Raw genomic sequence first — 26,271 nt, 5'->3', positions numbered from 1 at the left:
CTCAGAAAATCAGAATATTGTGATAAAGTTCTTTATTTTCTGGGATGCAATTAAAAAAATATAAATTACTTTTCCATGATATTCTAATATTTTGAGATAGGATTTTTGTGTTTTCTTAAGATGTAAGCCATAATCAGTAATATTAAAATAATAAAAGTCTTGCAATATTTCAGTTGATTTGTAATGAATCCAGAATGTATGACATTTTATGTTTTTTTAATTGCATTACAGAAGATAAAGAACTTTATACCAATATTCTAATTTTCTGAGACAGTCCTGTATACACATATATGTAACTCTCTATGTATAAACAGGTATATATGTATTATTTTATCTATCTATATATATATATATGTGTTGTTTTTGTCACAGGGATCCTGGAGGTGCTCTCTTGTGTTCTGATCGAGAGTCCGGAGGTTCTGAATATCATCCAGGAGAATCACATCAAGTCCATCATTTCCCTGCTGGATAAACACGGACGCAATCACAAGGTTATAAACCTCCAACGGTGACCCGACGCAATGCCGGGAAATAACAGATTTCACAAAAGTACGCAGGTTTTGAGGAGTTGTGAGCCGTTCCCGTCCCGTGTTTGCAGGTGTTGGACGTTCTCTGCTCGCTGTGCGTCTGCAACGGCGTGGCGGTGAGATCCAACCAGAACCTCATCACGGAGAATCTGCTCCCGGGCCGCGATCTCCTGCTACAGACCAACATTATAAATTATGTCACCAGGTGGGTTTCGACTCCGAATGCACTTCTCTGCATGTCTAGCACGTCTTCTGGACTAAATCTGGTGTGATCCTTCTCCAGCATGAGGCCGAATATTTTCCTGGGCACCTGTGAGGGATCCACTCAGTATAAAAAGTGGTACTTTGAGGTGATGGTGGACGAGGTGGAGCCTTTCCTCACAGCTCAGCCGTACCACCTGCGCGTGGGTTGGGCGTTGACCGAGGGCTACAGCCCGTATCCCGGCGGAGGGGAAGGCTGGGGCGGCAACGGCGTGGGCGACGACCTCTACTCTTATGGTTTCGACGGGCTGCACCTCTGGTCAGGTGAGGTTCTACGGCAGGGGTATCGAAATTATTTCTAATTTGATGTCGACGGGGCCGGACCGGTAAAATCATTACCCAGAAGTGACACTAAGTCCAGATTTTTCCTTTGTTTTAGCGTAAAGGAGGTAAACAGGTGAATGATAAAAATCTTTATATGTCATGAGCTGTTCCTCTTACAAAATACATGATGAATTAATATTAAAATGAATATTAAAAAAGAATTACAAAATTACACCCTAAAAATATTGTTGAGTTAAAGGAGAAAATTTTTCACAGTGGGAAAATTTGCCACTAGAATTTATTAGAAAATTGATTGGTAGCAGGTGCAGGACTGTCTCAGAAAATTTGAATATTGTGATAAAGTTTTTTATCTTCTGTAATGAAATTACAAAAACAAAAATGTCATACATTCTGGATTCAGTACAAATTGACTGAAATATTGCAAGCCTTTTATCATTTTGATATTGCTGATTATGGCTCACATCTTAAGAAAACTCAAAAATCCTATCTCAAAATGTTAGAATATCATGAAAAAGTCATTTTTGTTGATTTAATTGCATTACAGAAGATAAAGAACTTCATCATAATATTCTGATTTTCTGAGACAGTCCTGCATTTATATTTGTATGTAAATATCAAATAAAAGGAACACTAAAATAACACAGCCTAGATGTGACTGAATGAAATATTCTTATTAAATACCTTATTCTTTACATAGTTGAATGTGCTGATAACAAAATCACACAAATATTATCAATGGAAATCAAAATGTATGAACCCATGGAGGTGTGGATTTGGAGTTACACTCAAAATTAAAGTGGATAAACACAGTACACATATATGTGTCTATATATACAGGACTGTCTCAGAAAATTTGAATATTGTGATAAAATTCTTTATCTTCTGTAATGCAATTACAAAAACAAAAATTTGTCATACATTCTGGGTTCATTACAAATCAACTGAAATATTGCAAGCCTTTTATTATTTTAATATTGCTAATTATGGCTTACGAAAACTCAAAAATCCTATCTCAAAATATTAGAATATCATGAACAAGTCATTTTTGTTTTTTTAATTGCATTCCAGAAGATAAAGAACTTTATCACAATATTCTCATTTTCTGAGGCAGTCCTGTAAAAGAGGAGGTCTAATGTTTACAAGGCTATTCTGGCGATTAAATCAATCTTTTTAATTTTCTAATGTTTTTTTTTTTTTTGTTTAAGAAAAGAAAAGATGATTTGGACAATTTCACCAGACATTTTTTAGCCAAAAAAAAAAATTTTTTTTTTTCAAATTTTGAAGCAAAAAAATACATTGCAAAGTTACCTTTTCATTTTTTCCTTGCCTGTTTTTTTTTTTTTCTTATTTAAACCCACTGCATAAAACCCCCGGATTTCAGGCGGGGGGGCCACAAAATATTCTTCCGAGGGGCCGCGATCGGCCCGAGGGCCTCGAGTCTGAGACCCCTGTTCTACGATACATAGATTCATTTTGCAGATGCAACCTTCTTTCTTTCAGAACGACTCATTTCGACTTCGCTTTTCCCGACAGGACGGGTTCCGCGTCACGTCGCCACGCCGAACCTGCACATCCTGACGGCTGAAGACGTGGTCAGCTGCTGCTTGGATCTGAACGTGCCCAGCATTTCTTTCCGCATCAACGGCCACCCCGTTCAAGGCATGTTCGAGAACTTCAACCTGGACGGCCTCTTCTTTCCCGTCGTCAGCTTCTCCGCCGGCGTCAAGTAAGACACGAATGTCCGATAATGACTTAACGCACATCGGGATGATTCTAAAATACCCGTTTTCGCTATCCCGACAACAAGGTTACGATTCCTTCTCGGGGGTCGTCACGGGGATTTCAAGTTCCTCCCTCCGCCGGGCTACGCTCCGTGCTACGAAGCCGTGCTTCCCAGGGACCGTTTGCGGATCGAGCCCATCAAGGAGTACAAGCATGATTTCGACGGAATCCGCAACCTGCTGGGTCCGACGCAGTCCCTCTCGCACACGGCGTTCACGCCATGCCCCGTGGACACCATACAGGTGAAAAACCGGGACTCCGGGTGTCTGCAACTTCATCTTCATCATCGTTTTAACTTCACTGAAACCGTCACCCTTTCAGATTGTACTGCCTCCGCATCTGGAGCGCATTCGGGAGAAGCTAGCGGAGAATAGCCACGAGTTATGGGCCGTCACTCGTATAGAGCAGGGTTGGACCTTCGGACCGGTCAGTGCAATTAGTCTAAATCATCACCAGCAAATAGCGTAACTGTCAATATATATTTTAGATCATTTACGTTTTACTTTTTGCTTTGTTTTTGATCGATCAAGTTTCGCGACGACAACAAGAAGCTGCACCCCTGCCTGGTAGATTTTCAGGGTTTGCCGGAGCCGGAGAAAAACTACAACCTGGCAATGTCAGGGGAGACACTCAAGTAAGTCCGGGTCTTTTTTCCGGTCAAATATGGTGTGCTTTCTTTCACCCGGTCCTTTTCACAGGACTCTTCTGGCGTTGGGCTGTCACGTCGGAATGGGAGACGAGAAAGCGGAGGAGAATTTGAAGAAGACCAAGCTCCCCAAAACGTGAGACGCTAGTCTACCTGGTCTGACCAGCGCAATTACTGCCGATCCCGGCACGTAATGATCTACATTCTTTCCTTAGTTACATCCAAAGCAATGGTTACAAGCCGGCTCCGCTGGACCTCAACCACGTCAAGCTGACTCCAAATCAGAACACTTTAGTGGAGAGGCTCGCAGAAAACGGGCACAACGTCTGGGCAAGAGACCGGGTCCGACAGGGCTGGACATACAGTATTGTGCAGGTATTTCCCGATCGCCAAGCTTCATTTGTATTATTTTGAAAACTATGTTAACGTCAGGGGTGTAAAACTCATTTTCACCGAGGGCCACATCAGCATTACGGTTGTCCTCAAAGGGCTACGTTCCGCAGTAACAGTATAAATGTAACCAAATGTGATGTAAAATAAATGTAAATACAAAGTTAGCTTTCACTGCTGCAGTGTTTTTGGATGCGGCTTTCGTGAACACGTTCTGCCGCCATCGTAGTTTGGCTTTTAATTCTTGGACGATTTGTTGTTTTTCCGGAAGGCTAGCTTTAGCATAGTTAGCTCTGTGCTTAGCTCTCTGTTTGGCGTCAAAATACCGACGTAGATCGGACTCTTTGACAACCGACGGTGTCTCGTAACGCAAAAGACATACCGCTTTTTACCTTGAAACACAAACATGTATTGGCCTTCCCGTCTTTCTTGAAACATCCTTCTGTCTGCAGCAACGTTTCGCTTCCAAGACCATTTGTATTTCTCAATTCCACTGGTTGAAAGTCCCATTGATGTACATACACTGCAATTGACTGGCGGGATGAGGTCTTCGCGGTGAACACGATCAGCAAGAATTGTGGGGAAATGCAGTTCAGTGTTTCCCAACCTTTTCTGAGCCACGGCACATATTTTACAAAAGAAAAATCACCACCAAATAAATATGTCAAAAAATTTTTTTTAATGAGTTAGAATGAAACCGTAGTCTCAGTTTACTTAGTGTGAAATCGAATGTATCTAATATCTGTAGATTCGTCAAGTTGCAATGCAAATTTCCCACTGATGTGCAACTTTTCCAGAACACTTTTTTGCAATGTCTGAATACATGTCATCAATAATTCTGGAAATGGTATTATTTGAGAAAACTCGGGCTATTTCTTTATCAACGCCAGAGCCGAGCATTTCTTTTACAATGATTTTGCCGGCAGCTAGTATCAATGTTTCGCTCCGGTGTGTGGCTGTTTGGATTTAAGATGAGTTCAGCAACTTTATAGCAGCTTTCACTGCTTTCTCACTCGTCTTGGTCGTTTTCAAAAATGCTGCCTGTTTGTTTGCGCGGATACAAGTACCGTAATTTCCAGGCCAATAAGCCACGACTTTTTTCACGTAAACAACGATGCGGCTAATACATGGACTTTGGGTGAGGGACGCTAACGAGCTTCACGCCGCTAAAACGTTTATCCTCGTCACATCGGACGGATGAAATGACCGGGAAATTCTGAGTCCGTTCAACTCTGACACCGAAGAAGACGACTTTGACGGTTTTAGTGCGCAGGAGGAAGCCCGAGATAGCGACCGGCTAGCCGGTGCGGCTTATATTGAGGTGCGCCCAATAGTCCGGAAATTACGGTACTTTTTATTTTAAAAATGTATCACGCAAAGCGTCACTAATCACTCTGATACACAGATGCACAGGTTAATTCACTACCCGTTGCCATGGAATGGGCCCACATAGACATAGGAAGACACATTATTTGCGTTGGATAAATAATTTTCGGACCAATCAGGTGAAAGTGGGCATTTATCCACGGCACGCCTGATGATCTCTCACGGCACACTAATGTGGTTGGGAAACACTGATGTAGTTTACGGTCAATGCATGCGTTTGACTTATTCATTTTAAGACAATCATACCATTTAAGACGTTCTCGCGGACGTAGCGGGCCAGATTCGATATTGGGAATGTATCTATTTCCTCCTTTTTGCACAGGATATAGTGAACAAGCGCAATCCCCGTCTGGTGCCCTACAACCTGCTTGATGAAAAGACCAAAAAGACTAACAGAGACACTGTTTGCGCGGCTGTTCGGACGCTCATCGGCTACGGCTACAACATAGAACCGCCAGACCAGGAAGGCAGTAAGTTAGCACTGCGGCGCAGAAGCCTAGAGGCTCTCTGACAGAAAATCCATGAGTATTAAAGCTACAGGTGTCATATCGGTATTTCAGTTGTGCTACCACTGTTTCGCTTCTGTCGATGTAGCCGGGCACGGATCAGGCAGCTCCCGCGGAGATAAGATCAGGGTGTTCCGAGCAGAGAAGTCCTACGCTGTCACGCAAGGGAAATGGTACTTCGAGTTCGAGGCCGTCACAGTCGGAGAAATGAGAGTCGGCTGGGCCAGACCCTGCGTTCGAGCAGATACCGAGCTGGGCGCCGATGAGCTGGCGTATGTATTCAACGGCTTCAAGGTAGGCGCGGAACTCGTTCCCGTCCCAGAAACGATCATGGGCTTTGTGTAACAAACCCTTGGCTTTTTCTTTCCGTTTTCGTATCCAAGGCCCAACGATGGCATATCGGAAATGAGCCGTTCGGTCGACAGTGGCAGTCGGGGGACGTGGTGGGTTGCATGATTGACCTCACAGAGATGAACATCATGTTCACGCTCAATGGAGAAATGTTGATCAGCGATTCAGGCTCGGAGATGGCCTTTAAAGACATTGAGATAGGAGAAGGTGAGTACGGGGACAAGTGGATGTCAACATCGATAGCGCCGCACCAAGCCTGTTTTTAACTCCCATGCCTCCAACAATTCTAGGCTTCATACCCGTATGCAGCTTGGGGTTGTCCCAGGTTGGCCGCATTAACTTGGGTCAAAATGTCAGCAGCCTCCGTTACTTCACCATCTGTGGCCTTCAGGAGGGCTTTGAGCCCTTTGCTATCAACATGAAGAGAGACATCACAATGTGGTTCAGCAAGAGCCTTCCCCAGTACATCGCCGTGCCTCCCGATCATCATCACATTGAGGTACCGTGTCTTGAACAATGCGGTTTTCCGGCGGACTATCCGAAAATCTCAACTCGCCCCCGGCACGCTCTCTTATGTACTCTAGATGTCCCGTGTGGACGGGACAGTGGAAACGGCCCCTTGTCTGAAGGTCACCCACAAGACGTTCGGATCCCAGAACGCCAACACCGATCTGCTGTTCTTCAGACTTAGCATGCCGGTCGAGTTTCACGAGACTTTCAAAGTCCCGGCGGGCACCACGCTCCTCACCCGGGCCCTGACCATCCCCGAGGACGAGGTGGTGGAGGTGGACCCGGATTCGGACTTTGAAATACTCAAGAAGTCGGCCAGTCGCAAGGAGCAGGAGGAGGAGAAGAAGGAACCCTCAGTGCCGAAGGACATCCCGGCGATAAAAAACGGGGAGAACGAGAAGGACGCGTCGACTGAAAAAAGCAAGAAAAAGGGGTTCGTACGGAAAGACTCCAGAAGGGTCTTTGGAGTTTGGGGCTTCTTTCCTGTTCTTTCCTGTTCTTGTCCTGTGCTCTGCTTTGTTTGTAAACTTGTCGACCCTGAAAATGAGGGAGACCTCGGTGGTCTTACAAGTATAAATAAAGGTTATTATTATTATAAACCAGTGGTTCTTAACCTTGTTGGAGGTACTGAACCCCACCTGTTTTACATGCGCATTCACCGAACTCTTCTTTATTGGATCGAGGATCGTTTCGTTGATGGGTACAAAGAACAGGCAGAGTAGCCTTTTCATCGAATCTGGCTCCCTTCACCTTGAATCCAGCAAGCGCTATGTTCTTGTAGTTCCCATCTCCATGCAGCTGAAGGAAGCCTTCCCTTAGTTTTGCCGGTGCTGGACTAGAATTGCTCATCTTGTCATTTCAAATCATGCGGTCAGGACATCGATTCCAATCACGTTCCGTCATACATGTGAATTCTTCCGTCCGCTTACTTTTTTTGCCCGACATAATTAGTATGAAGGGATTAAAATTTTAAGTAAGAAATCACATGACGTACCATCACGACAGTCACAAGTTACTACAACTGAGCGCGCCAAAATCCCTGCAGCACGGATAGGCCGAGCTATGTAGCGTGATCACCTGCAGCCAGTGATGTCATCACCAATGTGTGTCTTGACCTCCGCCGAACCCCTGAGACTGACTCGCCGAACCCCTGGGGTTCGATCGAACCCAGGTTAAGAACCACTGTTATAAACTAATCAACCAATCCTGTTGCTGCCAGGTTCCTCTTCAAGGCCAAGAAGGCTGCCTTAATAACACCGCCCCCCGTTGTTCCCACCATTCCTCGCTTGGTGGAGGACGTGGTGCCAGATGACAGGGACGACGTGGACATCATCCTCAACACAACAACGGTACGACTCCTAGAAATCGAAGAGTACTTGTCTTCACAAATAGCGCCACGTTGAACTCCAGCATTCCTTTTTTTTTTTTTTTTTCCAGTACTACTATTCGGTTCGGATATTTGCGGGCCAGGAGCCGGGCGGCGTGTGGGTCGGCTGGATCACCCCGGACTATCACCAGTACGACCCTCATTTTGACCTCAGCAAAGTAAGAAATGTGACGGTCACTGTCGGGGACGATAAAGGCAACATACATGACAGGTTTGTAAACGCTTCTGGATAGAGAAATACGACAAAAACACCGTTTTCGAAAATGACCGACTCGCTCTGACGTCGATTGATGTCATGGCCGCAGTATTAAACGCAGTAACTGCTACATGGTGTGCGGAGGGGAGTTCAGCAGCTCTCAGCAGACGCGAGTCAGCCAAGAGGACTTCGTCATCGGCTGTCTTATCGATCTGGACACGGGACTCATGACTTTTACGGCAAACGGAAAGGAGATCAACACGTTTTACCAGGTTAGATAGGCTTGAACAATCGAGTTAAGCGATGGACGATGTTCTTGGTTAGTTGGTTTACAATCCATGTCTGACTCTATCTTCCAGGTGGAGCCCAACACTAAGCTGTTCCCCGCGGTCTTCGTCCTGCCTTCAAGTCAGAATATGATTCAGTTTGAGCTCGGCAAGCTCAAGGTCGGTCCCAAAATCGTCGTCCTGTTCAAATCAGCCGAACGTATTCATTTTCCAGTGGGGCGCGATCGTGTTCGCTTTACCGGCCGGTATCTTCCGTCTTTTCCAGAACATCATGCCAATCTCGGCGGCCATGTTCCGAAGCGAACGCAAGAACCCGGTGCCTCAGTGCCCCCCTAGATTAGACGTCCAAATGTTGACGCCCGTCATCTGGAGCCGGATGCCCAACCACTTTTTGGCACCGGAAACCGGACGCGCAAGTGAGAGGCTGGGTTGGAGTGTGCACTGCATGGAACCGCTCACCATGATGGCTCTCCACATACCAGAGGAGAACAGGTCAGACTTAATAATAATAATGATAATACATGGGGTTTTTATTGCGCTTTTCATGACACTCAAAGACGCTTCACAAGTAAAAAAAAACAGAAGGAACAGAACATACACAGAATTATTGGGAAGAAGTCCAAATTGCAGAAAGTGCCGATGAGCGCCAGCAAGAAGTTTTCGGCCGATGGAAATGCCGTCTTACTAGGCGCCGTTGGGATCCGGAGTTTCGAGAGGCTAGCCGGCGAGCTAGCCAGCCAGCCTGCCTGCTCAGGTCACCGTCGAGATCCGGAGTTTTGAGAGGCTAGCCGGCTAGCTAGCCAGCTAGCCAGCCAGCTCAGGTCACCGTCGGGATCTGGAGTTTCGAGAGGCTAGCCGGCTAGCTAGCCAGCCAGCCAGCCTGCTCAGGTCGCCGTCGGGATCTGGAGTTTTGAGAGGCTAGCTAGCCAGCCAGCCCGCTCAGGTCGGCAAGCTAGTTTGGTAGCTTGCTGGAGATTGTCCAGGTGAGCCTTTGTCTTTGGTTTGGTTGATTGGTTGGAGACTTGGAGTACATTGTAGTACTGTCCTCTAAGGCAGGGGTTCTTAACCTTTCTGACCCTGAGGCCCAATTTTTTCAGTACCATTAAATATCATTTTAATATATATTATTTATTATTATTAATTAAATTATATTATATATCATTTAATATGTATTATTTAATATATACTGCTCAAAAAAATAAAGGGAACACTTGAACAACACAATGTAACTCCAAGTCAATCACACTTGTGTGAAATCATAGTGTCCACTCAGGAAGCGACACAGATTCATTTTGACTTGTTTTAAGGACATTACATCAAAGTTGGATCAGCCTGGAGTTTGTTTTTACACTTTAATTTTGAGTGTGATTCCTAATCCAGACCTCCATGGGTTGATACAATTGATTTCCATTGATCATTTTTGTGTGATTATGTTGTCAGCACATTCAACTGTGTAAAGAGCAAAGTATTTCATAAGAATATTTAATTCATTTAGATCTAGGATGTGTTTTTAAGTGTTCCCTTTATTTTTTTGAGCAGTGTATATACACTGTATAGGTTTATAATTATCTCACTCTTGGTTTGATTTGTATTCAATTCAATAAACCAAATCCACTTACAGTTTACCAAGCAAAAACCTTGTCAAATAAAATATGGTTTCTTACTTTGTGCCACACGTCTGGCTACGAGGTAGCTAGCTTTCAGCGCACTTTTAGACTTGCCAGTCAGTCAGAGTTGCCCATCTTCTTTTCTCTTGAAAAATTCCACCGGCTTTCCCACAAGCGTCGGATGCTCGGTCTCTCGGGCGCCGCTGTAGTTTTGACGGCTTCAGTGCTTCGTTAGACAGCGTTAACACACACTCTACACACTCGGCACTGCCTCGCTACCCCCGTTTACGAAGCCGTACTTAATGAAGTCGGGATTGTACTTGCGCAAAAATTTCCTTTTTGGCGGGGGGTCGTCTTCAATTTTTCGTTTTAAATATTTCTCCATCTTGTTTGTTTACAGCAAGCTGAATGTCTTCTCCTTATTTAAGGAGCTGGTTAAAGTAATAACTGACCGATGCATTAGCGCCACTACATGGTCAGGAGTTGTTATTGCGTCCCGCAGCCCTCGCGGCCCCACACGTACAAAACAGATTTTTTTTGGGGGCCCAAGTTTGGGCCGCGGCCCTTTGGTTAAGAATCACTGCTATAAGGTACTTGCGGTTGTTTCCGGCAAATAAAAACTTCTCCGTTTCCTTTAGGTGCATTGATATCCTGGAGTTGTCCGAGCGAATGGACTTGCTGAAGTTTCACTATCATACCCTTAAGTTGTACGGCTCGGTCTGCGCTCTGGGAAACAACCGCGTGGCTCACGCTCTGTGTAGCCACGTGGACGAATCGCAGCTCTTCTACGCCATCGAAAACACCTACCTGCCCGGTCCGATGAGAAGCGGCTTCTACGACCTGCTCATCAGCATGCACCTGGAGTCTGCGAAGAGGAACCGGCTGGGAACCAACAAGGAGTTCATAGTTCCCATGACGGACGAAACACGCACTATCACCCTGTACACGGATAAATCACATGCTTTACCCGGGGTGGGCCTCACCACCTGTCTGCGTCCCAAACTCCATTTTTCTTCCATCGGTTTTGTCGGAACCGATCCAGACATCTACACCTTGAGTCCTGTGGTCCCCCTGCAAGTGAGTGGAGATATTTTCAGCATTCACAAATGCTCCTGTCGCTCGTAACCAAAGCTGCTCTTCGTTTCCAGGTGCTGAAGACGAAAGCACTGAACATGTTGATAGAGGCCGTCCAAGATGGAGGTCAAGCCATGAGAGACCCCGTCGGGGGCAGTGTTGAGTTTCACTTTGTTCCGATCCTGAAGCTCATCAGCACCCTTCTGATCATGGGGGTGTTCGATGATGAAGATGTCACGCACATCCTGGAGATGATTGAACCCACGGTCTTCAGCGGCAAGAAAGCAGAGGAGCTTATGGAGGAGAGTGCTAAAGCAAAGGACGAGAAGGTGCAGAAAGTAGTTACAAAACTCCAGGAAGAACACGAGTCAGTGGGGGAAGAAGAGGAGGAATATGAAGATGATGGCCTCGGTGAAGAAGAGGAGGAAGAATACGAAGAAGAAGAAGAAGAAGAGGCGGAGGAGATGGAATCAACCGCGGCGCAAGAGGAACCGACGGAAGAGGCCGAGCCAATAAAGGGCGAGAAAGGCGAAGAGGAAACGGAGAAAGCGATCAAGCCCGGAGAGACGGGTGGGGAATCTAAAGAGGAACATCTGGAGCAAGGACTTTTCCAGATGAAGCTTCCAGAATCCGTCAAATTACAGGTATGGATGGATTCCCCACAATCCCTTCACCTCTTTGCGCAGTAAGCTTTCGGCACCATAACAACCGCTCTCGTTCTCCAGATGTGCACCTTGCTACAGTATTTCTGCGATTGCGAGCTACGCCACAGGGTGGAGGCCATCACCGCCTTTTCAGATCAATTCGTCAGCCAGATCCAGTCCAATCAGAGGCAGCGCTACAATGAGCTGATGCTCGCCTTCACCATGAGTGCCGCCGAGACGGCGCGCAAGACCAGGGAGTTCCGTTCACCGCCACAAGAGCAGGTACATGTAGACTACAGGGACAATGTTTGAAGCTCAAACACTGACAATGACACACTCGGTTTGTACCTTTGGGGTTCCGCAGGTCAACATGCTCATGAACTTCAAGAGCTGTGCCGAATATGACGAGTGCCCGATTCCGGACGAGGTGCGCGAAGCACTGCTGACCTTTCACAATGCCCTTCTGGCGCACTGCGGTGAGTTCTGAGATCGACGTGGGACGTAACGCCGTGCACGACTGGTATACCGGCAGGTTCTTATGGATCACTTCGCCTTCAGGCGTTCATATCGAGGAGGAAGAGAAGGAGGAGGAGGTGGATAATTCACTCCGCGGACGACTGCTTCGCTTGCTGGAAAAGGTGAAAACCTTCCGCCAGAAGAAGGAAGAAGTGGAATCGGAGCCACAGGAGGACGTAAAACCAAGTGAGGCACAAATAAATCCAACGGGATTTCAACTTCTCAAACGTCCGAGGGATTTAATTTCTGTTTCAGCGGCACAAACTGTTCCTTGCTCTTGCCTCAAAGTCATTCAGGTACTCGGACGTCACCGTTTCACTGTCCGCCAGGTACCTTGCAGGAGCTGATTTCACATACCATGATCCACTGGGCGCAAGAATCTTTCATCCAGAACCCGGAGCTCGTTCGGATGATGTTCAGCCTCCTCCACCGGCAGTATGACGGGCTGGGTGAACTCATCCGCGCTCTTCCCAAGGCCTACACCATCAATGCCGTCTCAATCCAGGATACCATGGAACTGTTGGAGTGCTTGGGCCAAATTCGCTCACTGCTCATTGTCCAGATGGGCCCGGAAGAGGAGAGGCTCATGATTCAAAGCATCGGGTTCGTAATTTTCTCCCCTATTTTTTTTCCCGTTCTCCAACAAGTCCAAGTGATACCATCTTACGGGCGATTTCTTTTCTTCAGGAACATCATGAGCAACAAAGTATTCTACCAGCACCCAAACTTGATGCGGGCTTTGGGCATGCATGAAACTGTCATGGAGGTGATGGTTAATGTCCTGGGAGGAGGAGACTCAAAGGTAAATGCTGGAAGTACACTGCTCAAAAAAATAAAGGGAACACTTAAAAAACACATCCTAGATCTAAATGAATGAAATATTCTTATGAAATACTTTGCTCTTTACACAGTTGAATGTGCTGATAACAAAATCACACAAAAATGATCAATGGAAATCAATTGTATCAACCCATGGAGGTCTGGATTAGGAATCACACTCAAAATTAAAGTGTAAAAACAAACTCCAGGCTGATCCAACTTTGATGTAATGTCCTTAAAACATGTCAAAATGAATCTGTGTTGCTTCCTGAGTGGACACTATGATTTCACACAAGTGTGATTGACTTGGAGTTACATTGTGTTGTTCAAGTGTTCCCTTTATTTTTTTGAGCAGTATATATCGGAGGCACTCAGAGTTTTCCAAGTAGACTACATTGTAGATGATCTTGACAGTACTCCTATCCAGTTCACTTTCTTCTCTGCCCACAGGAGATACGGTTCCCCCGAGTGGTGACAAACTGCTGCCGCTTCCTTTGCTACTTCTGCCGTATCAGTCGTCAGAACCAGCGTTCCATGTTTGACCATCTCAGCTATCTGCTGCAGAACAGCGGCATCGGCCTCGGTGATGCAGCTTTCAAGATAGCGTTCTTCGGGATTTTTTTTGTCGAGCGTGTACTGATACAAAGTTGTTGATTCGATGTTGCGCCGTAGGAATGCGGGGTTCCACCCCCTTGGACGTGGCTGCGGCCTCGTGTATCGACAACAATGAGTTGGCTTTGGCTCTGCAAGAGCAAGACCTGGAAATGGTAAATATAGTCAGTGAGGAAAATAGCATAGTTTGCGTTAAGTGATCCTGTAATTGCTTTTATATTCGTCTAGGTTGTGAAATATTTGGCAGGATGCGGCCTTCAAAGTTGCCCGATGCTCCTGTCCAAAGGCTACCCAGACATAGGCTGGAATCCTTGCGGCGGAGAGAAATATCTGGACTTTCTTCGATTCGCCGTATTTGTCAACGGTCTGCTACGAGGAACTGGCGTAGAACAAAATATCCCCTTCCTTTTGCCGTCTTGTGTCGGCCGTTTTTAAATTCCTCGCCTTTCCGCAGGGGAGAGCGTGGAGGAGAACGCCAACGTGGTGGTGCGTCTCCTCATCCGGAGGCCCGAATGCTTCGGCCCGGCACTACGAGGGGAGGGTGGTAACGGTCTGCTGGCCGCCATTGAGGAAGCCATCAAAATATCTGAGGACCCTGCAAGGGATGGACCCAGTGTGAAGAAGGACAGGCGCTTCCCCATGTAAGAACTCGTACCTTTCAGTCCAAGACCACCTTGCGGAAGTGCAGACACCCGAGAATCTCCACCGGCCTTGACTTTGAATCGTATCGCTGGTAGGTTTGGAGGAGAGGAACAACATGAAGAGAACAGGGTGCACCTGGGAAACTCCATCATGTCCTTCTACTCTGCTCTTATTGACCTGCTGGGACGCTGCGCTCCAGAGATGCATGTATGTTCACAGGGAGTCACAATACCGGATACTGGAAAATGTATAAAGGATATAAGAAGTGCGAGTATTGTTCAATATGTCCTTTTTCTATCTCCTGCAGCTGATCCAGGCTGGAAAGGGCGAGGCTCTGCGGATCAGAGCCATCCTCAGGTCTCTGGTCCCTCTCGAAGATCTGGTCGGCGTCATCAGCCTACCTGTTCAGATTCCTTCTTTCGGCAAAGGTGAACTCTTGGGAAACCAAACCATCTACTGCCTCGGGTGCCTCATGAAGTTTATACGATTTGGTGTTGATTTATCGACATCCTTGGAAATTGTTGACTGTAGAGTGAGAGCTTCCCATGTATTGTTTTAGATAATAGCATAGTAGAGCCAAAGATGTCGGCCAGCTTTGTGCCAGATCACAAGGCGCCCATGGTCCTCTTCCTGGACAGAGTGTACGGTATTGACAACCAGGATTTCCTGCTTCATGTGCTTGAGGTGGGCTTTCTGCCCGACATGAGAGCTGCTGCCTCTCTTGACACGGTGAGGCCTAGACAGTAAACAAACACTCACACCATCGCCGCCATTGACGAAAGCGCTAACCCCCTTGATAATACCCTCGTTGCCGTGTTGTACAACAGGTCGCTTTCAGCACCACAGAGATGGCCCTTGCTCTGAACCGGTACCTTTGCTCAGCCGTGCTGCCGCTCATCACCAAGTGCGCCCCGCTCTTTGCCGGCAGCGACCACCGAGCCATCATGATCGACTCCATGCTGCACACCATCTACCGCCTGTCTCGCGGCCGAGCGTTCACAAAGGCCCAAAGAGATATCATCGAGGAGTGCCTCATGGCTTTGTGCAAGTCAGTTTAACTTCAATACAAGTTGTCAGTGGTTCGCACTTCTGCCTCGCAACAAGGAGGTCCCCTGTCCGATTCCGACAGGGGGCCTTTCTGCACGGGGTTTGCATGTTCTCCCGGCGTCCTTGTCGGATTCCTCCAGGTTCTCCGGTTTCCTGCCAAAGTCCCCAAACATGCAGAGGGTCAATCGGAGACCCTAAAAATTGCCCGGACGTGTCAACGATAGAGTGGATGTTGTATGTTTGTACATGTGGTGAACCCTGCCTGTCGCCCGGTGACAGCCGGTCCTCAGCTGGTTCTCAGCCGGTTCCGGCCCCTCCTGGACCCCGAGTGCAGGAGTCGCAGTGTAGATAACGAATGAATGAATGGATTTCCGATCGATAACTGAGTTCCTCCCTATCTCAGGCACCTACGTCCGTCCATGCTTCAGCACCTGCTACGCCGGCTGGTGTTCGACGTGCCTATTCTCAATGAATACGCCAAGATGCCACTGAAGGTACGAGAGTCCGCTTTATTCTATTCAAACATATTTTCCCCACCGGTGACCCTGCATCCTGAATATCCTGTGTCTAGTTTGCATGCTCTCCTCATTCTTGAGATTTTTAGGTGCAGTACTACATTAGTTGTTTTTTTTTTTCATTCTGTTGTCTATTTTTATCCTTGTTGGTGTTCATTTTGCGGTCTTTTTTTTATTTATATTTATCCTGCTGTCTTTTTTATTTGTATTTATACTCATATTTATTGATATTGTTATTGTCACGCTATGAGGATCGATAAAGTATCATCTTATCATATATTTTATTATATCAATTATTATTATATTTGTGTTTGGAATCATGGTTTGCAAGCCATAACAAAAATATTGTTGTTGGGTTTTTTTTTTTGGATTTTGAAGAATAAATGCCGATATTGGTATTGATATATTGCTCTACAGTATCATCATCATAAAAACAGAATAGATCTGTATTAACTGTGACTTGTATTGTTTTTTGTTTTTTTTTTCCTTCTTTGTGTTTCTTACAGCTTTTGACCAATCACTATGAGCGTTGCTGGAAATATTATTGCCTCCCTAATGGTTGGGCTAACTTTGGGGTCGCGTCCGAGGAAGAGCTGCATTTGACTCGCAAACTCTTCTGGGGGATCTTCGAGTCCCTTGCGCACAAGGTAGAGGCGCCGCCAGAAAACGCAAGTCTCAAGTAACAGAACTCTTGAGGTCACACTATAATACCCTGTTGCGACTTCAGAAATTCGATGCTGAGATCTTCAAGATTTCAATGCCGTGCATATGCGCCATTGCGGGAGCCATTCCCCCGGACTACGTCGACGCCAGTTATTCCTCCAAAACAGAGAAGAAGGCATCAGTGGATGCAGAGGGAAACTTTGACCCCAAACCGGTAGAAACCACCAAGTGAGAATATTCTCTCGTCATCTTTCATTTCCCTTTTTTTAAGGCAAATCTAAGTGAAAACGCTCTTTTCGTCAATCACAGCACTATCATCCCTGAGAGACTGGATCCCTTTATCAACAAATATGCCGAATACACCCACGATAAATGGGCTTTTGAGAAGGTACCTTCTTTTTGTCATCCTTCTCTTTGCATTTGATGTAGGTTTGCAGTTTCGTCATTTTGAACCTCACACATTTCCATGCTTTCTTTCTCCTCTGCTGGGAGTGTCAAGCACACTAAAGACTGCTTTTATGTGTTTCGAATGTTGTAGATCCAAAACAACTGGTCATACGGTGAGATGTTGGATGAAAACGCCAAGACTCATCCCATGCTCCGACCCTACAAGACCTTTTCCGAGAAGGTAGGCGCATTCCGGGTATGTTTATTTTGCACCACTCCGCCTCTCGTCACGCCGCATTTTGGTCGCTCAGGATAAAGAGATCTACCGCTGGCCGATCAAAGAGTCCGTCAAAGCCATGCTGGCGTGGGAATGGAATTTGGATAAAGCCAGAGAGGAGGAAGAGTCCGAGAAGAAGAAAGCGGCATCGCGGAAGATCTCGCAGACCGCTCAGGTGAACGGCGCTCGGACCGATGCCGGATAATACAGTTGTCGCTTATTGCGCGTCACGATATTTATTCCTGTTTTAGGCAACTTATGATCCAAGTCACGGTTATAGTCCGGCACCTATCGACATCTCACACATGGCTCTCTCAAGAGACCTGCAGGTATGCCGGGGAATTTTTCCTGCTTTTGTTTTATCGTCATTGCCCGCGATCGGTATTGATATCGTCCACTTTTGTCCGAAGTCCATGGCAGAGCAGCTGGCTGAAAACTACCACAACACCTGGGGACGGAAGAAAAAGTTGGAGCTTCAGGCCAAAGGTAGACTATACAGTAAATGTGCGGTGCGCTATTTGGTCGCCCCGGGTTTTGACCGCTCTTGTGTCCCGCAGGAGGTGGAACTCATCCACTGCTGGTGCCGTATGACACTCTGACGGCGAAGGAAAAGGCTCGAGACAGAGAGAAGGCGTACGAGCTTCTGAAATTCCTGCAACTGAACGGCTATGCCGTGACCAGGTAATGATGCGGAGCAAGTAGAATTCTTGCAGAATTTATGGTAACGGCTCTCGGATGGCGGCTCAAGCTTCCTGGTTGGATTACGGCACTTCCTATGCGGAGTCTCTACGTTCTCCTTGGCTTCTCTGGATTCTCCCGTTCCTCCCACGGTCCCAAAACATACAGGAGGTTCATCGGAGACCCTAAATTACCCAGAGGTGTGACATGTAAACTAAAGTCGAGTGCTAACGTCGGTGTCTAGAGGAGACTGCAATGATCCTAAAAGAAAGCCTGCCTTTTCTCAATCTGCCTTTTCCTGTGAAGCCTTAAAAGAATGGAATGGGCTTCCAGACACTCTTAAGAACATAACTGGTTTTCACACCTTTACACGGGCTGTTAAAAATTGGATTCTGGAGCACCAAACATGCTCACGCTAACAATGCCAGATGGGTATTTTGCCATCAGATGTTACCCTTCTGGGATGTTACCCTTCTGGGATGTTACCCTTCTGGGTAACATCTGATGGCCCCCAGATGACCAAAGTAATAATAATATCACAACAATAGCACTTTCAACTTGCAAAATACATATTTTATTTCCTGTTTATATATTGTATAGTTATTTTATTGCCTATCTGTACATTTTATATATATATTGTCAATTTTGTACAGTTTTATGTTTGTATTGTCCGGGACTACAGATGGAAATTAGCTATGAACTACAATCTGGTACAAACATCTCTGCCTCTGTGCTTAATGGAATTGTACACTGTCCTAATAAACTTCTAAACAAACAAACAAACAAAGCTACGATGAACTTGACTAGTTGCATCATCTTTACAAACAGGGGCCTTAAAGACATGGAGTCTGACATTTCCTCCATCGAGAAGAGATTTGCATACGGCTTCCTGCAGAAGCTGCTGAAGTGGATGGAAATCGCCCAGGAGTTCATCGCCCATCTTGGTACAAGGAGGAAAAACAATTTGCGATAGACGCCTGATGCGAGACGTATCGAAATACGCATTTTTGACGAGCTTACGGGACGAAGCGGTGCGATTTTTTATTTTGCAGAGGCCGTCGTAAGCAGCGGGCGCGTGGAAAAGTCGCCTCACGAGCAGGAAATCAAATTCTTCGCCAAGGTGAGTGTGATTCTCGGTCGTCAAAACCGTAAAAAAAAATCCAAGCTTTTCCTGATTGTCACCGATGGACTCTTTCAGATCCTGATGCCCTTAATCAACCAGTATTTCAAAAACCACTGTCTCTACTTCTTGTCTACTCCTGCGAAAGTTCTGGGCAGTGGTGGACACTCGTCCAACAAGGAGAAGGAGATGATCGCAAGGTGAATTCGCTTTTAAATAAACATTTCTGGTGCTTTTTATCCTTTCAGAATAACACTTTCTCTTGTTTTAAAAGCCCATGAAACTTCCTGAACCTCTTTCCTTTCCTTCTGATCATAGTATCTTCTGTAAAATGTCTGCTCTGGTCAGACACAGGGTTTCACTCTTCGGTAAGCTACCGCCCATCCATTTTGCGAGGAGACTACTCTTTTCTTTTTTCCCGCCTTGCTTAAGTATCGGTCACTACCTCTTGGTTTGCAGCCGGTAGAAGAGAGCAGTTGTCACAAAAAGCCAATTTGTATTTATATTTTCAGGAACGGATGCTCCGGCGATTGTCAACTGCCTTCATATTCTAGCCAGATCGCTGGACGCCAGGTTTATCTACGGATTTTTCTTTCGTTATCAGATGTGCCGTGCCTTTACGACGGTTTTTCACAGTGAATATTCGTCATTTTTATCAGGACGGTAATGAAGTCCGGGCCCGAAATCGTGAAAGCGGGACTGCGGTCGTTCTTCGAGAGCGCCGCCGACGATATAGAAAAGATGGTGGAAAACCTTAAACTGGGAAAAGTGTCAAAAGGCAACCAGGTACCACACGCTTTATTTGTTTCTGCCCGACCGCTGCGGACGGAGAAGCCGAATATCCGAATATTAAAATCGAATATGTGTCTTCGAAGCAAGTTAAAGGCGTTTCACAGAACATAAACTACACCACCATCGCCCTGCTGCCGGTCCTGACCTCGCTGTTCGACCACATCGCCCAGCACCAGTTCGGAGATGACGTCATCCGTGAGCGCTTTCACACTTTACCGTGTTTGTATGTTGGCGTTTTCTGACATTGGCATACCTCTGTTTCTATGTGCGCAGTGGATGATCTGCAGATGTCCTGCTACCGCATTATGTGTAGCATTTATTCCCTGGGAACTGTCAAGAATCCACATGTGGAGAGGTACCTTGATGTCCAACGGTAGCGAAGGACACTTGGAGGGTGTTTTTTTTTTTTGTTTTGTTTTTATACCTCTGCTTTGTATTCCCAGACAGAGGCCCGCTCTTGGCGAGTGCTTGGCTCACCTTGCGGCTGCCATGCCGGTGGCCTTCTTGGAGCCCCATCTGAACGAATTCAACGCTTTTTCCGTGTACACGACAAAGACACCCAGAGAGCGAGCCAGTGAGTTTTTTTCCGGTCGGTCCGTCGACCGTTTATTTTTCGCGCAAAGTCCTGAATATTGTTTTCTTCGACCGCTTTCCTCCCAAGTCTTGGGCCTCCCCAATGAGGTTCAAGAACTCTGTCCAGATATTCCAGAGTTGGATGTTCTTCTGAAGGAAATCGGGGATTTAGCGGAATCGGGCGCTCGGTATACCGAGATGCCGCACGTGATCGAGATCACTTTGCCGATGCTGTGCAATTACCTGCCGCGCTGGTGGGAAAGGGGACTAGAAAACTCCCCGGAGATGGACGGCCAGCTCTGCACTGAGGTCACATCGGAGCATCTGAACCAGTTGCTGGGGAGCATCATGAAAATAGTGGTGAACAACCTGGGGATAGATGAAGCCTCCTGGATGAAGAGGTTGGCCGGTGAGCTCTGCTGTTACTCCCTTGGACGTGTCACGCACCAGCGAGTGAGGACAAGACTGACTGCCTTTTTTTTTTTTTTTTTTGCAACTTTCAGTCTTCTCGCAGCCCATTGTGAGCAGGGCCAAACCGGAGATGCTGAAATCCCATTTCATCCCCACGATGGAGAAGCTGAAAAAACGCACTTCAAAGGTGGTGGCTGAGGAGGACCACCTCCGAATGGAGGGAAAATCGGAGGGCGACGAGGAAGACGGAACCATACGTGACGAGTTCGCGGTGCTCTGCAGAGACTTGTATGCTCTCTACCCTCTGCTTATCCGCTATGTAGACAACAATAGGTACGATGGGTATATTTTGGGGTTTGAACCGTCGCTTTTGTGTCAGAAACGTCGCACCGAGCTTGCCTTTTCTTGTTTCCGCTGCAGGGCGAGGTGGCTCACGTGCCCAGACCCAGACGCCGAAGAACTCTTCCGAATGGTCGGGGAAGTCTTCATCTTCTGGTCTAAATCTCATGTGAGTGGGTTCACTTGGCATCTGATTGAGAGAGCTGGTCTCCACGTTGTTTGCTGTACGTTTGCCTTCTATCCCCCCCCCCCCCCCCCCCGCCGCAGAATTTCAAGCGCGAGGAGCAGAACTTTGTGGTGATGAACGAAATCAACAACATGTCTTTCCTCACCGCCGACAGCAAAAGCAAAATGAGCAAGGTCAGTGAACGGCAGGCGGAGCCAACTGTGCAGGGAGGCGAGATAATCAGATCAGACAGCTGATCCGAGCAGTCGCGGCATTGTTTTTCTCCTCGTCGCCTTCATTTTATTCACCAGATGCTGTTTTTCACCTCACTCGCTACTCGAGCCGCTCGTAAACGGTCATTTGATAAAGATCGATTTCTTTTTTTTACTCTTAGCTTCCACTTTTAATCCAGCAAATGAGGCTGGTCCGCTCCTACAGAGCACGTATAGCATTTATTCGTTTCCCATTAATCCTGATAATGCGATACACGACCGATTATCGGGCTTGGTTAACCGCAGACGCTACCGCTACCGTTATCGGAAGTTTGATTTTAATCTGCCAGTTTTGCGAGGAAAAGCAGTTGTGTTAACGATATTTTCTCTCTGGCTGTCCCTTGTCCTCTTCTTTGGGGTTGCGGCTGGGTCTTCCAGGGCGGGGACTCAGAGGTTAGACTTTCTGTTCCTGCACGACCGCTGTGCTGACCGCATGGCACCTCACTTTTGGGGGAGCTTTTCATCAACCACTCCAGCACACTGGCACCGCCCGATCCACACTCCAAATATCCACACACACTCACAGGAACGCTTCTACGCGCTGACTCGCAAAGGCATTCCGCCCGGAGTTATAACCAATGACGCGTGGGCAGCTGTAGATGCATTGCTGCAAATTCTTGTACGAGTGGCAAAGAACTCAGCCGGGAATTCGCCTTTGCTGTTATTGTATAGTTATTTATATTCATGGAATACGTAAATCCCTGCCCCGGTTATTTCCAAAAGACGACACACGGAGCCGGGCATCGCTTACATGCCCATTTCCCGGTGACGTAAACCGACACACTCCGGGTCTTTGCCTGGATTGCGTCATATTTCACACAGTTTAGCTCAGGGGTCGGCAACCCGTAACACCCAAAGAGCCATTTGGACCCGGTTTCTGTGCAATATTCAGAACTGTGCAATATTTCATTTCATAACAGCTACACTACGATTTTTTCCTTTTCTCATACTATTGTGCACTCCTTACCTCACTTGTTACTAAGACACTTTATAGTTTTATCACTTGTTTACTAAGACACTTTGTAGTTTCACTGAGACACTTTATAGTTTATAGTTTATTTTTATTTCTAATTCTGCCTTTTTCTTTTTATTATTTATTACTGTTATTTTTTCTGTAACTCTGGCACAACAATTTCCTTCGGTATTAATAAAGTTGTTCTTATCTTATCTTATCTTATCTTATCTTATCTTATCTTATCTTATCTTATCTTATCTTATCTTATCTTTCCTCGGAAAAGAAAACACCGGGAGCCGCAATTAATTTTTGACATCTAAAATAAAGGTACCACTGTATAAATTGCTTTTTATTACCTTTACACTTTGTATAAACAAGTGTGTAGTGTGTTGCTTCTGAAATTCACAAAGTATTACAGAGAAAATTACATTTTATTTATGTAATGAACTCATTTTGGGCTTTCAGAGCGTGTAGCGGAGCCTTGACCTAAATTTTAAAAATAAATCGGGAAAAAATGGCTGTGTCGGTAAACAACAAAAAATAAATATTTGCAAAATATCTTCATCAATATTTATTTTACCTGGTTTATGGGACTTCTGCTCCTGAACTTCTGCGCACAGCATCTGCAAACCGGGACTTTACCGGCTGACGGGTATACCGGCTTCCGCGAGTGTGACGATATTTTGAGCGGCGAAAAATAATAAATATAATTTCATGAAATATTTCAAGATCACAAAAATCTTCCAACTTAGAACTAAAAGTAAAAAAAAAAGGAATTAACACAAATGAAATACACTTCAATTAAATATTTATCATTTATTTTCCCGAGCCACGGGTTGCCGACCCCTGATCCAGTGCAAAACATGTGCGTCAAAACGACACAAAATGCAGCGATTCATTGAGGGATCTACTGGACGGTAAGGGGCGACTCCAACAAGGGGTCATTCCCAGTCCTGCCAGTGTGTGCCGGGGGCGAGTCTGGAGGCGCTTGATGAAAGTACTCAGCTGTAGAGTTGGGCTCATGGCACTGGACTTTGCACCGAGCCCGAGGCGGCAGTGAGAGCTCAGTGCCATCATCCCGTCACCGAGTTTGCTCTTTCCTTGATCATAGTTGGGTTGGAGTCTTTCCAGTATGTCTTTTTGTCTACTTTCCTGGACGGTTGGTTGATCCGTAGCTTGTGTAATGCAGCTTTTTTGCCACTAGGGGATAATGTTAGTCTTCTCTGTGCTCTCTCTTCTCTCCTCCCTGGAAATGCCACGGCACCTCCCCCGTTTTGTTTTCTCTCCTCTCCCCCGGCAGTATCCAAACCCGCTAACGTTGACTAACATCACCGAGGCACTTCTTGTGACGGACGCTGGATTGGCACGTCAGAGCGTGCTGAAAGTAGCCCTGCCTATAACCCGAAGATTAATTCTCACTGGTTTTCTAAATTATCACCCAAACGCTTTGCACAGTGTTCTTCTAAACTAGTTACTCACTTCCACCCGGCACTGAGCTGAAGAGACGCCGCCACGATGGGTCAGCCATCTTGGTTTAGCGCATTCAGGGGTCACTGGTATCCCATCAAACATCTTCCCCCAGGAAGACAATGGAGTTGGACATAAAGCATTGTCTTTCGTAAAGTGAACCGCCCTAGTTTTCCCATCTACTTTGGCCCCGACACTCGGTCGTCCCTCAACACTCTTGGGAGTCGAAAGTACCGAAAAGCTGCCCGAACAGCCGCCGTCGCTTTCTGACTCCCGTGACTCTGGTCATACCGGAAAAAGAGTCTGAAAAGTTCTTGCAAAGATACCTTTCAGGGCTGTTATAGTTTCCCGGCCAAAGGTAAACTTGCGCAGATTCTAGATTTCCACCGCACCCATACCAGCTTGGGGGCACAGGGGACCTTTAGTCGTAAACTAAAAGTGTGACCGTATCTAGTCATTAGCTGCAAATATTGCCGTAATGCTGTAGTTTCAAACCTGTATGTTGACTCCAGCTATTGGTTTGAGTGGCAAGCGGCTGGTTAAAGGGTAAATAAAACTCCCAACAGAAACAGGAAAGGTGTCAAGGATACGAGGAAAAGGCCTCTGGCTGTATTTCAACAACCAGCAATTAACACACCTAACATAACTGACTTACGGTCAAACCCCAGTGTATGTGATTGTGCAACCTATTTATCTGAATGGGTTTTCACTTGAATGTATCTGTATTTGCTGCATGCCCCGAAAAGCAAATTTCACTGATTTTACTTTCTTATAATACCTACTTCTTTCAGCTTCCCCCACCCCGTCCCCTCACCAAAGCCAGTCATGTCACCACTTAGCCACCCCCGACCCCCAACTCCCCACCCCCACACATTTTCACTTCACCCCCTACTGACCAGTCTGAGCTCAGAGAAACCAGAAAAAAAAAAACCAAAACACCAATATGACAAATATCTCAGTGAATTGGTCAGTTCTACTCAGGGAAGTTATTAAAAGGCAAAGTTTTTTTTTTTTTTGGCTCAATGCATTTTTTAATGTCACTCAAGGTGGTACGATGTCTGCATTAGTTTAATTGACAGGTGTGCAGTTCTAGCGTTGCGCCTCAGCTATTAATAGCGGCGTGGGATAAATGTGGATTTGAAAAGGGGTGGGTTTCTACCGCTTGGAAGCAAAACCTCCGTGGATGCACAGGAGGCCCGGACGGCTCGCGGCGTGTCGAGATACTGTGAATACTTTCTTGGTTCATTGTGCCTTTCCTCAGGGCGGCGGCTCGGACACGGAGCGTACCAAGAAGAAGAAACGGGGCGATCGCTACTCGGTGCAGACCTCACTTATTGTAGCTGCTTTGAAAAAGATGCTCCCGATCGGGCTGAACATGTGCTCGCCTGCCGACCAGGAGCTCATCAACCTGGCCAAGATCCGATATTCTTTGGTAGCCCCCCCCCCCCCCCCGCCCCCATCTTCAAATTTGATATTTTAAAATAAACAGCTAGCAGACGGGCCGATAACACATCTTGCCTTCCAGAGGGACACCGATGAAGAAGTGAGGGAGTTCCTACAGCTCAACCTTCACCTTCAGGGAAAGGTATCACTCCACTCTGTTGGACCTCCGAAATTATTGTATTTGAAATCCTGGCAGGGAAGCGGTTTATATTTACGAGTGTGTCTTGGCGGGGAAAGGTGGACAACCCGTCCATGCGCTGGCAGATGGCCCTCTACAAGGAAATGGCGGGGAAGGCTGAAGATGCCGACGCTCCGGCAAAGGTTGTCAAGAGGGTGCAGGAGGTTTCTGCCGTCCTCTATCACCTTGAAGTGGTAAGCAACCGCTCTCCATCCCAAATCGACAGAGGAAATGTAATAGAGCGGCACGTCCAGAAGTTTGGGATCAACGGTCAATAGGTGACTTTTGGGGTTCATCCTGTCCTGGCAGCTAGTTGATGGCAGCCACGCCCAACCATTCGCCCGCTCATTTTGACACCATCTACAGACAAGCAACAAATTCACTCCCTCAAGAAATTGAAATGAACACATTTGGTCACTGAATTTAACCCCTCAAGGGTTAGGGGTTACATTACATTACAGTTATTAGGTAGATGCTTTTATCCAAAGTGCGATAGTCCAGGCGATAGATGACTAGAGCCTGGTTGAGTATCTGCGCTGTATCCTCAGTGAGGAATCTGC

The 26,271-nt window shown here is 46.4% G+C and overlaps 1 protein-coding gene across 4 annotated transcripts in view; it reads left to right on the top strand.

Annotated features, from left to right (window-relative positions):
* The window catches only part of LOC147216624 (ryanodine receptor 1-like), a 63,180-nt gene that overhangs the window by 11,219 nt on the left and 25,690 nt on the right, over positions 1-26,271 (top strand). For 2 of the 4 annotated variants that reach the window (XM_086177539.1, XM_086177541.1), the window contains exons 17-76: positions 373-491; positions 599-732; positions 811-1,052; positions 2,607-2,799; positions 2,881-3,097; positions 3,177-3,281; positions 3,386-3,489; positions 3,554-3,637; positions 3,717-3,876; positions 5,600-5,747; positions 5,872-6,077; positions 6,167-6,341; positions 6,425-6,633; positions 6,719-7,077; positions 7,864-7,993; positions 8,082-8,242; positions 8,337-8,499; positions 8,587-8,673; positions 8,780-9,006; positions 10,760-11,198; positions 11,270-11,839; positions 11,921-12,121; positions 12,204-12,315; positions 12,398-12,541; positions 12,685-12,958; positions 13,043-13,157; positions 13,625-13,757; positions 13,847-13,941; positions 14,015-14,150; positions 14,241-14,427; positions 14,524-14,635; positions 14,736-14,856; positions 14,988-15,157; positions 15,256-15,476; positions 15,879-15,969; positions 16,497-16,637; positions 16,718-16,881; positions 16,963-17,041; positions 17,192-17,281; positions 17,352-17,492; positions 17,569-17,646; positions 17,728-17,803; positions 17,875-17,998; positions 18,824-18,939; positions 19,048-19,115; positions 19,194-19,315; positions 19,434-19,483; positions 19,628-19,688; positions 19,775-19,901; positions 19,991-20,102; positions 20,181-20,262; positions 20,351-20,481; positions 20,569-20,889; positions 20,984-21,224; positions 21,312-21,399; positions 21,498-21,590; positions 22,047-22,061; positions 25,352-25,522; positions 25,616-25,675; positions 25,771-25,905. In XM_086177539.1, coding sequence (XP_086033665.1) covers positions 373-491; positions 599-732; positions 811-1,052; positions 2,607-2,799; positions 2,881-3,097; positions 3,177-3,281; positions 3,386-3,489; positions 3,554-3,637; positions 3,717-3,876; positions 5,600-5,747; positions 5,872-6,077; positions 6,167-6,341; positions 6,425-6,633; positions 6,719-7,077; positions 7,864-7,993; positions 8,082-8,242; positions 8,337-8,499; positions 8,587-8,673; positions 8,780-9,006; positions 10,760-11,198; positions 11,270-11,839; positions 11,921-12,121; positions 12,204-12,315; positions 12,398-12,541; positions 12,685-12,958; positions 13,043-13,157; positions 13,625-13,757; positions 13,847-13,941; positions 14,015-14,150; positions 14,241-14,427; positions 14,524-14,635; positions 14,736-14,856; positions 14,988-15,157; positions 15,256-15,476; positions 15,879-15,969; positions 16,497-16,637; positions 16,718-16,881; positions 16,963-17,041; positions 17,192-17,281; positions 17,352-17,492; positions 17,569-17,646; positions 17,728-17,803; positions 17,875-17,998; positions 18,824-18,939; positions 19,048-19,115; positions 19,194-19,315; positions 19,434-19,483; positions 19,628-19,688; positions 19,775-19,901; positions 19,991-20,102; positions 20,181-20,262; positions 20,351-20,481; positions 20,569-20,889; positions 20,984-21,224; positions 21,312-21,399; positions 21,498-21,590; positions 22,047-22,061; positions 25,352-25,522; positions 25,616-25,675; positions 25,771-25,905 — 9,230 coding nt within the window. The remainder of the gene's footprint in view (positions 1-372; positions 492-598; positions 733-810; positions 1,053-2,606; positions 2,800-2,880; positions 3,098-3,176; positions 3,282-3,385; positions 3,490-3,553; positions 3,638-3,716; positions 3,877-5,599; positions 5,748-5,871; positions 6,078-6,166; positions 6,342-6,424; positions 6,634-6,718; positions 7,078-7,863; positions 7,994-8,081; positions 8,243-8,336; positions 8,500-8,586; positions 8,674-8,779; positions 9,007-10,759; positions 11,199-11,269; positions 11,840-11,920; positions 12,122-12,203; positions 12,316-12,397; positions 12,542-12,684; positions 12,959-13,042; positions 13,158-13,624; positions 13,758-13,846; positions 13,942-14,014; positions 14,151-14,240; positions 14,428-14,523; positions 14,636-14,735; positions 14,857-14,987; positions 15,158-15,255; positions 15,477-15,878; positions 15,970-16,496; positions 16,638-16,717; positions 16,882-16,962; positions 17,042-17,191; positions 17,282-17,351; positions 17,493-17,568; positions 17,647-17,727; positions 17,804-17,874; positions 17,999-18,823; positions 18,940-19,047; positions 19,116-19,193; positions 19,316-19,433; positions 19,484-19,627; positions 19,689-19,774; positions 19,902-19,990; positions 20,103-20,180; positions 20,263-20,350; positions 20,482-20,568; positions 20,890-20,983; positions 21,225-21,311; positions 21,400-21,497; positions 21,591-22,046; positions 22,062-25,351; positions 25,523-25,615; positions 25,676-25,770; positions 25,906-26,271) is intronic. The other 2 variants (XM_086177540.1, XM_086177542.1) reach the window with 1 other exon arrangement.

Source organism: Fistularia commersonii, chromosome 29 (assembly GCF_037954325.1).
Source record: "Fistularia commersonii isolate RoL2024-O1a breed Wild chromosome 29, RoL_Fcom_v1.0, whole genome shotgun sequence".
NCBI classification, from domain to species: domain Eukaryota; kingdom Metazoa; phylum Chordata; class Actinopteri; order Syngnathiformes; family Fistulariidae; genus Fistularia; species Fistularia commersonii.
Note: the sequence above shows the minus strand (reverse complement) of the source record. Positions and strands in the feature narration are given on the sequence as shown.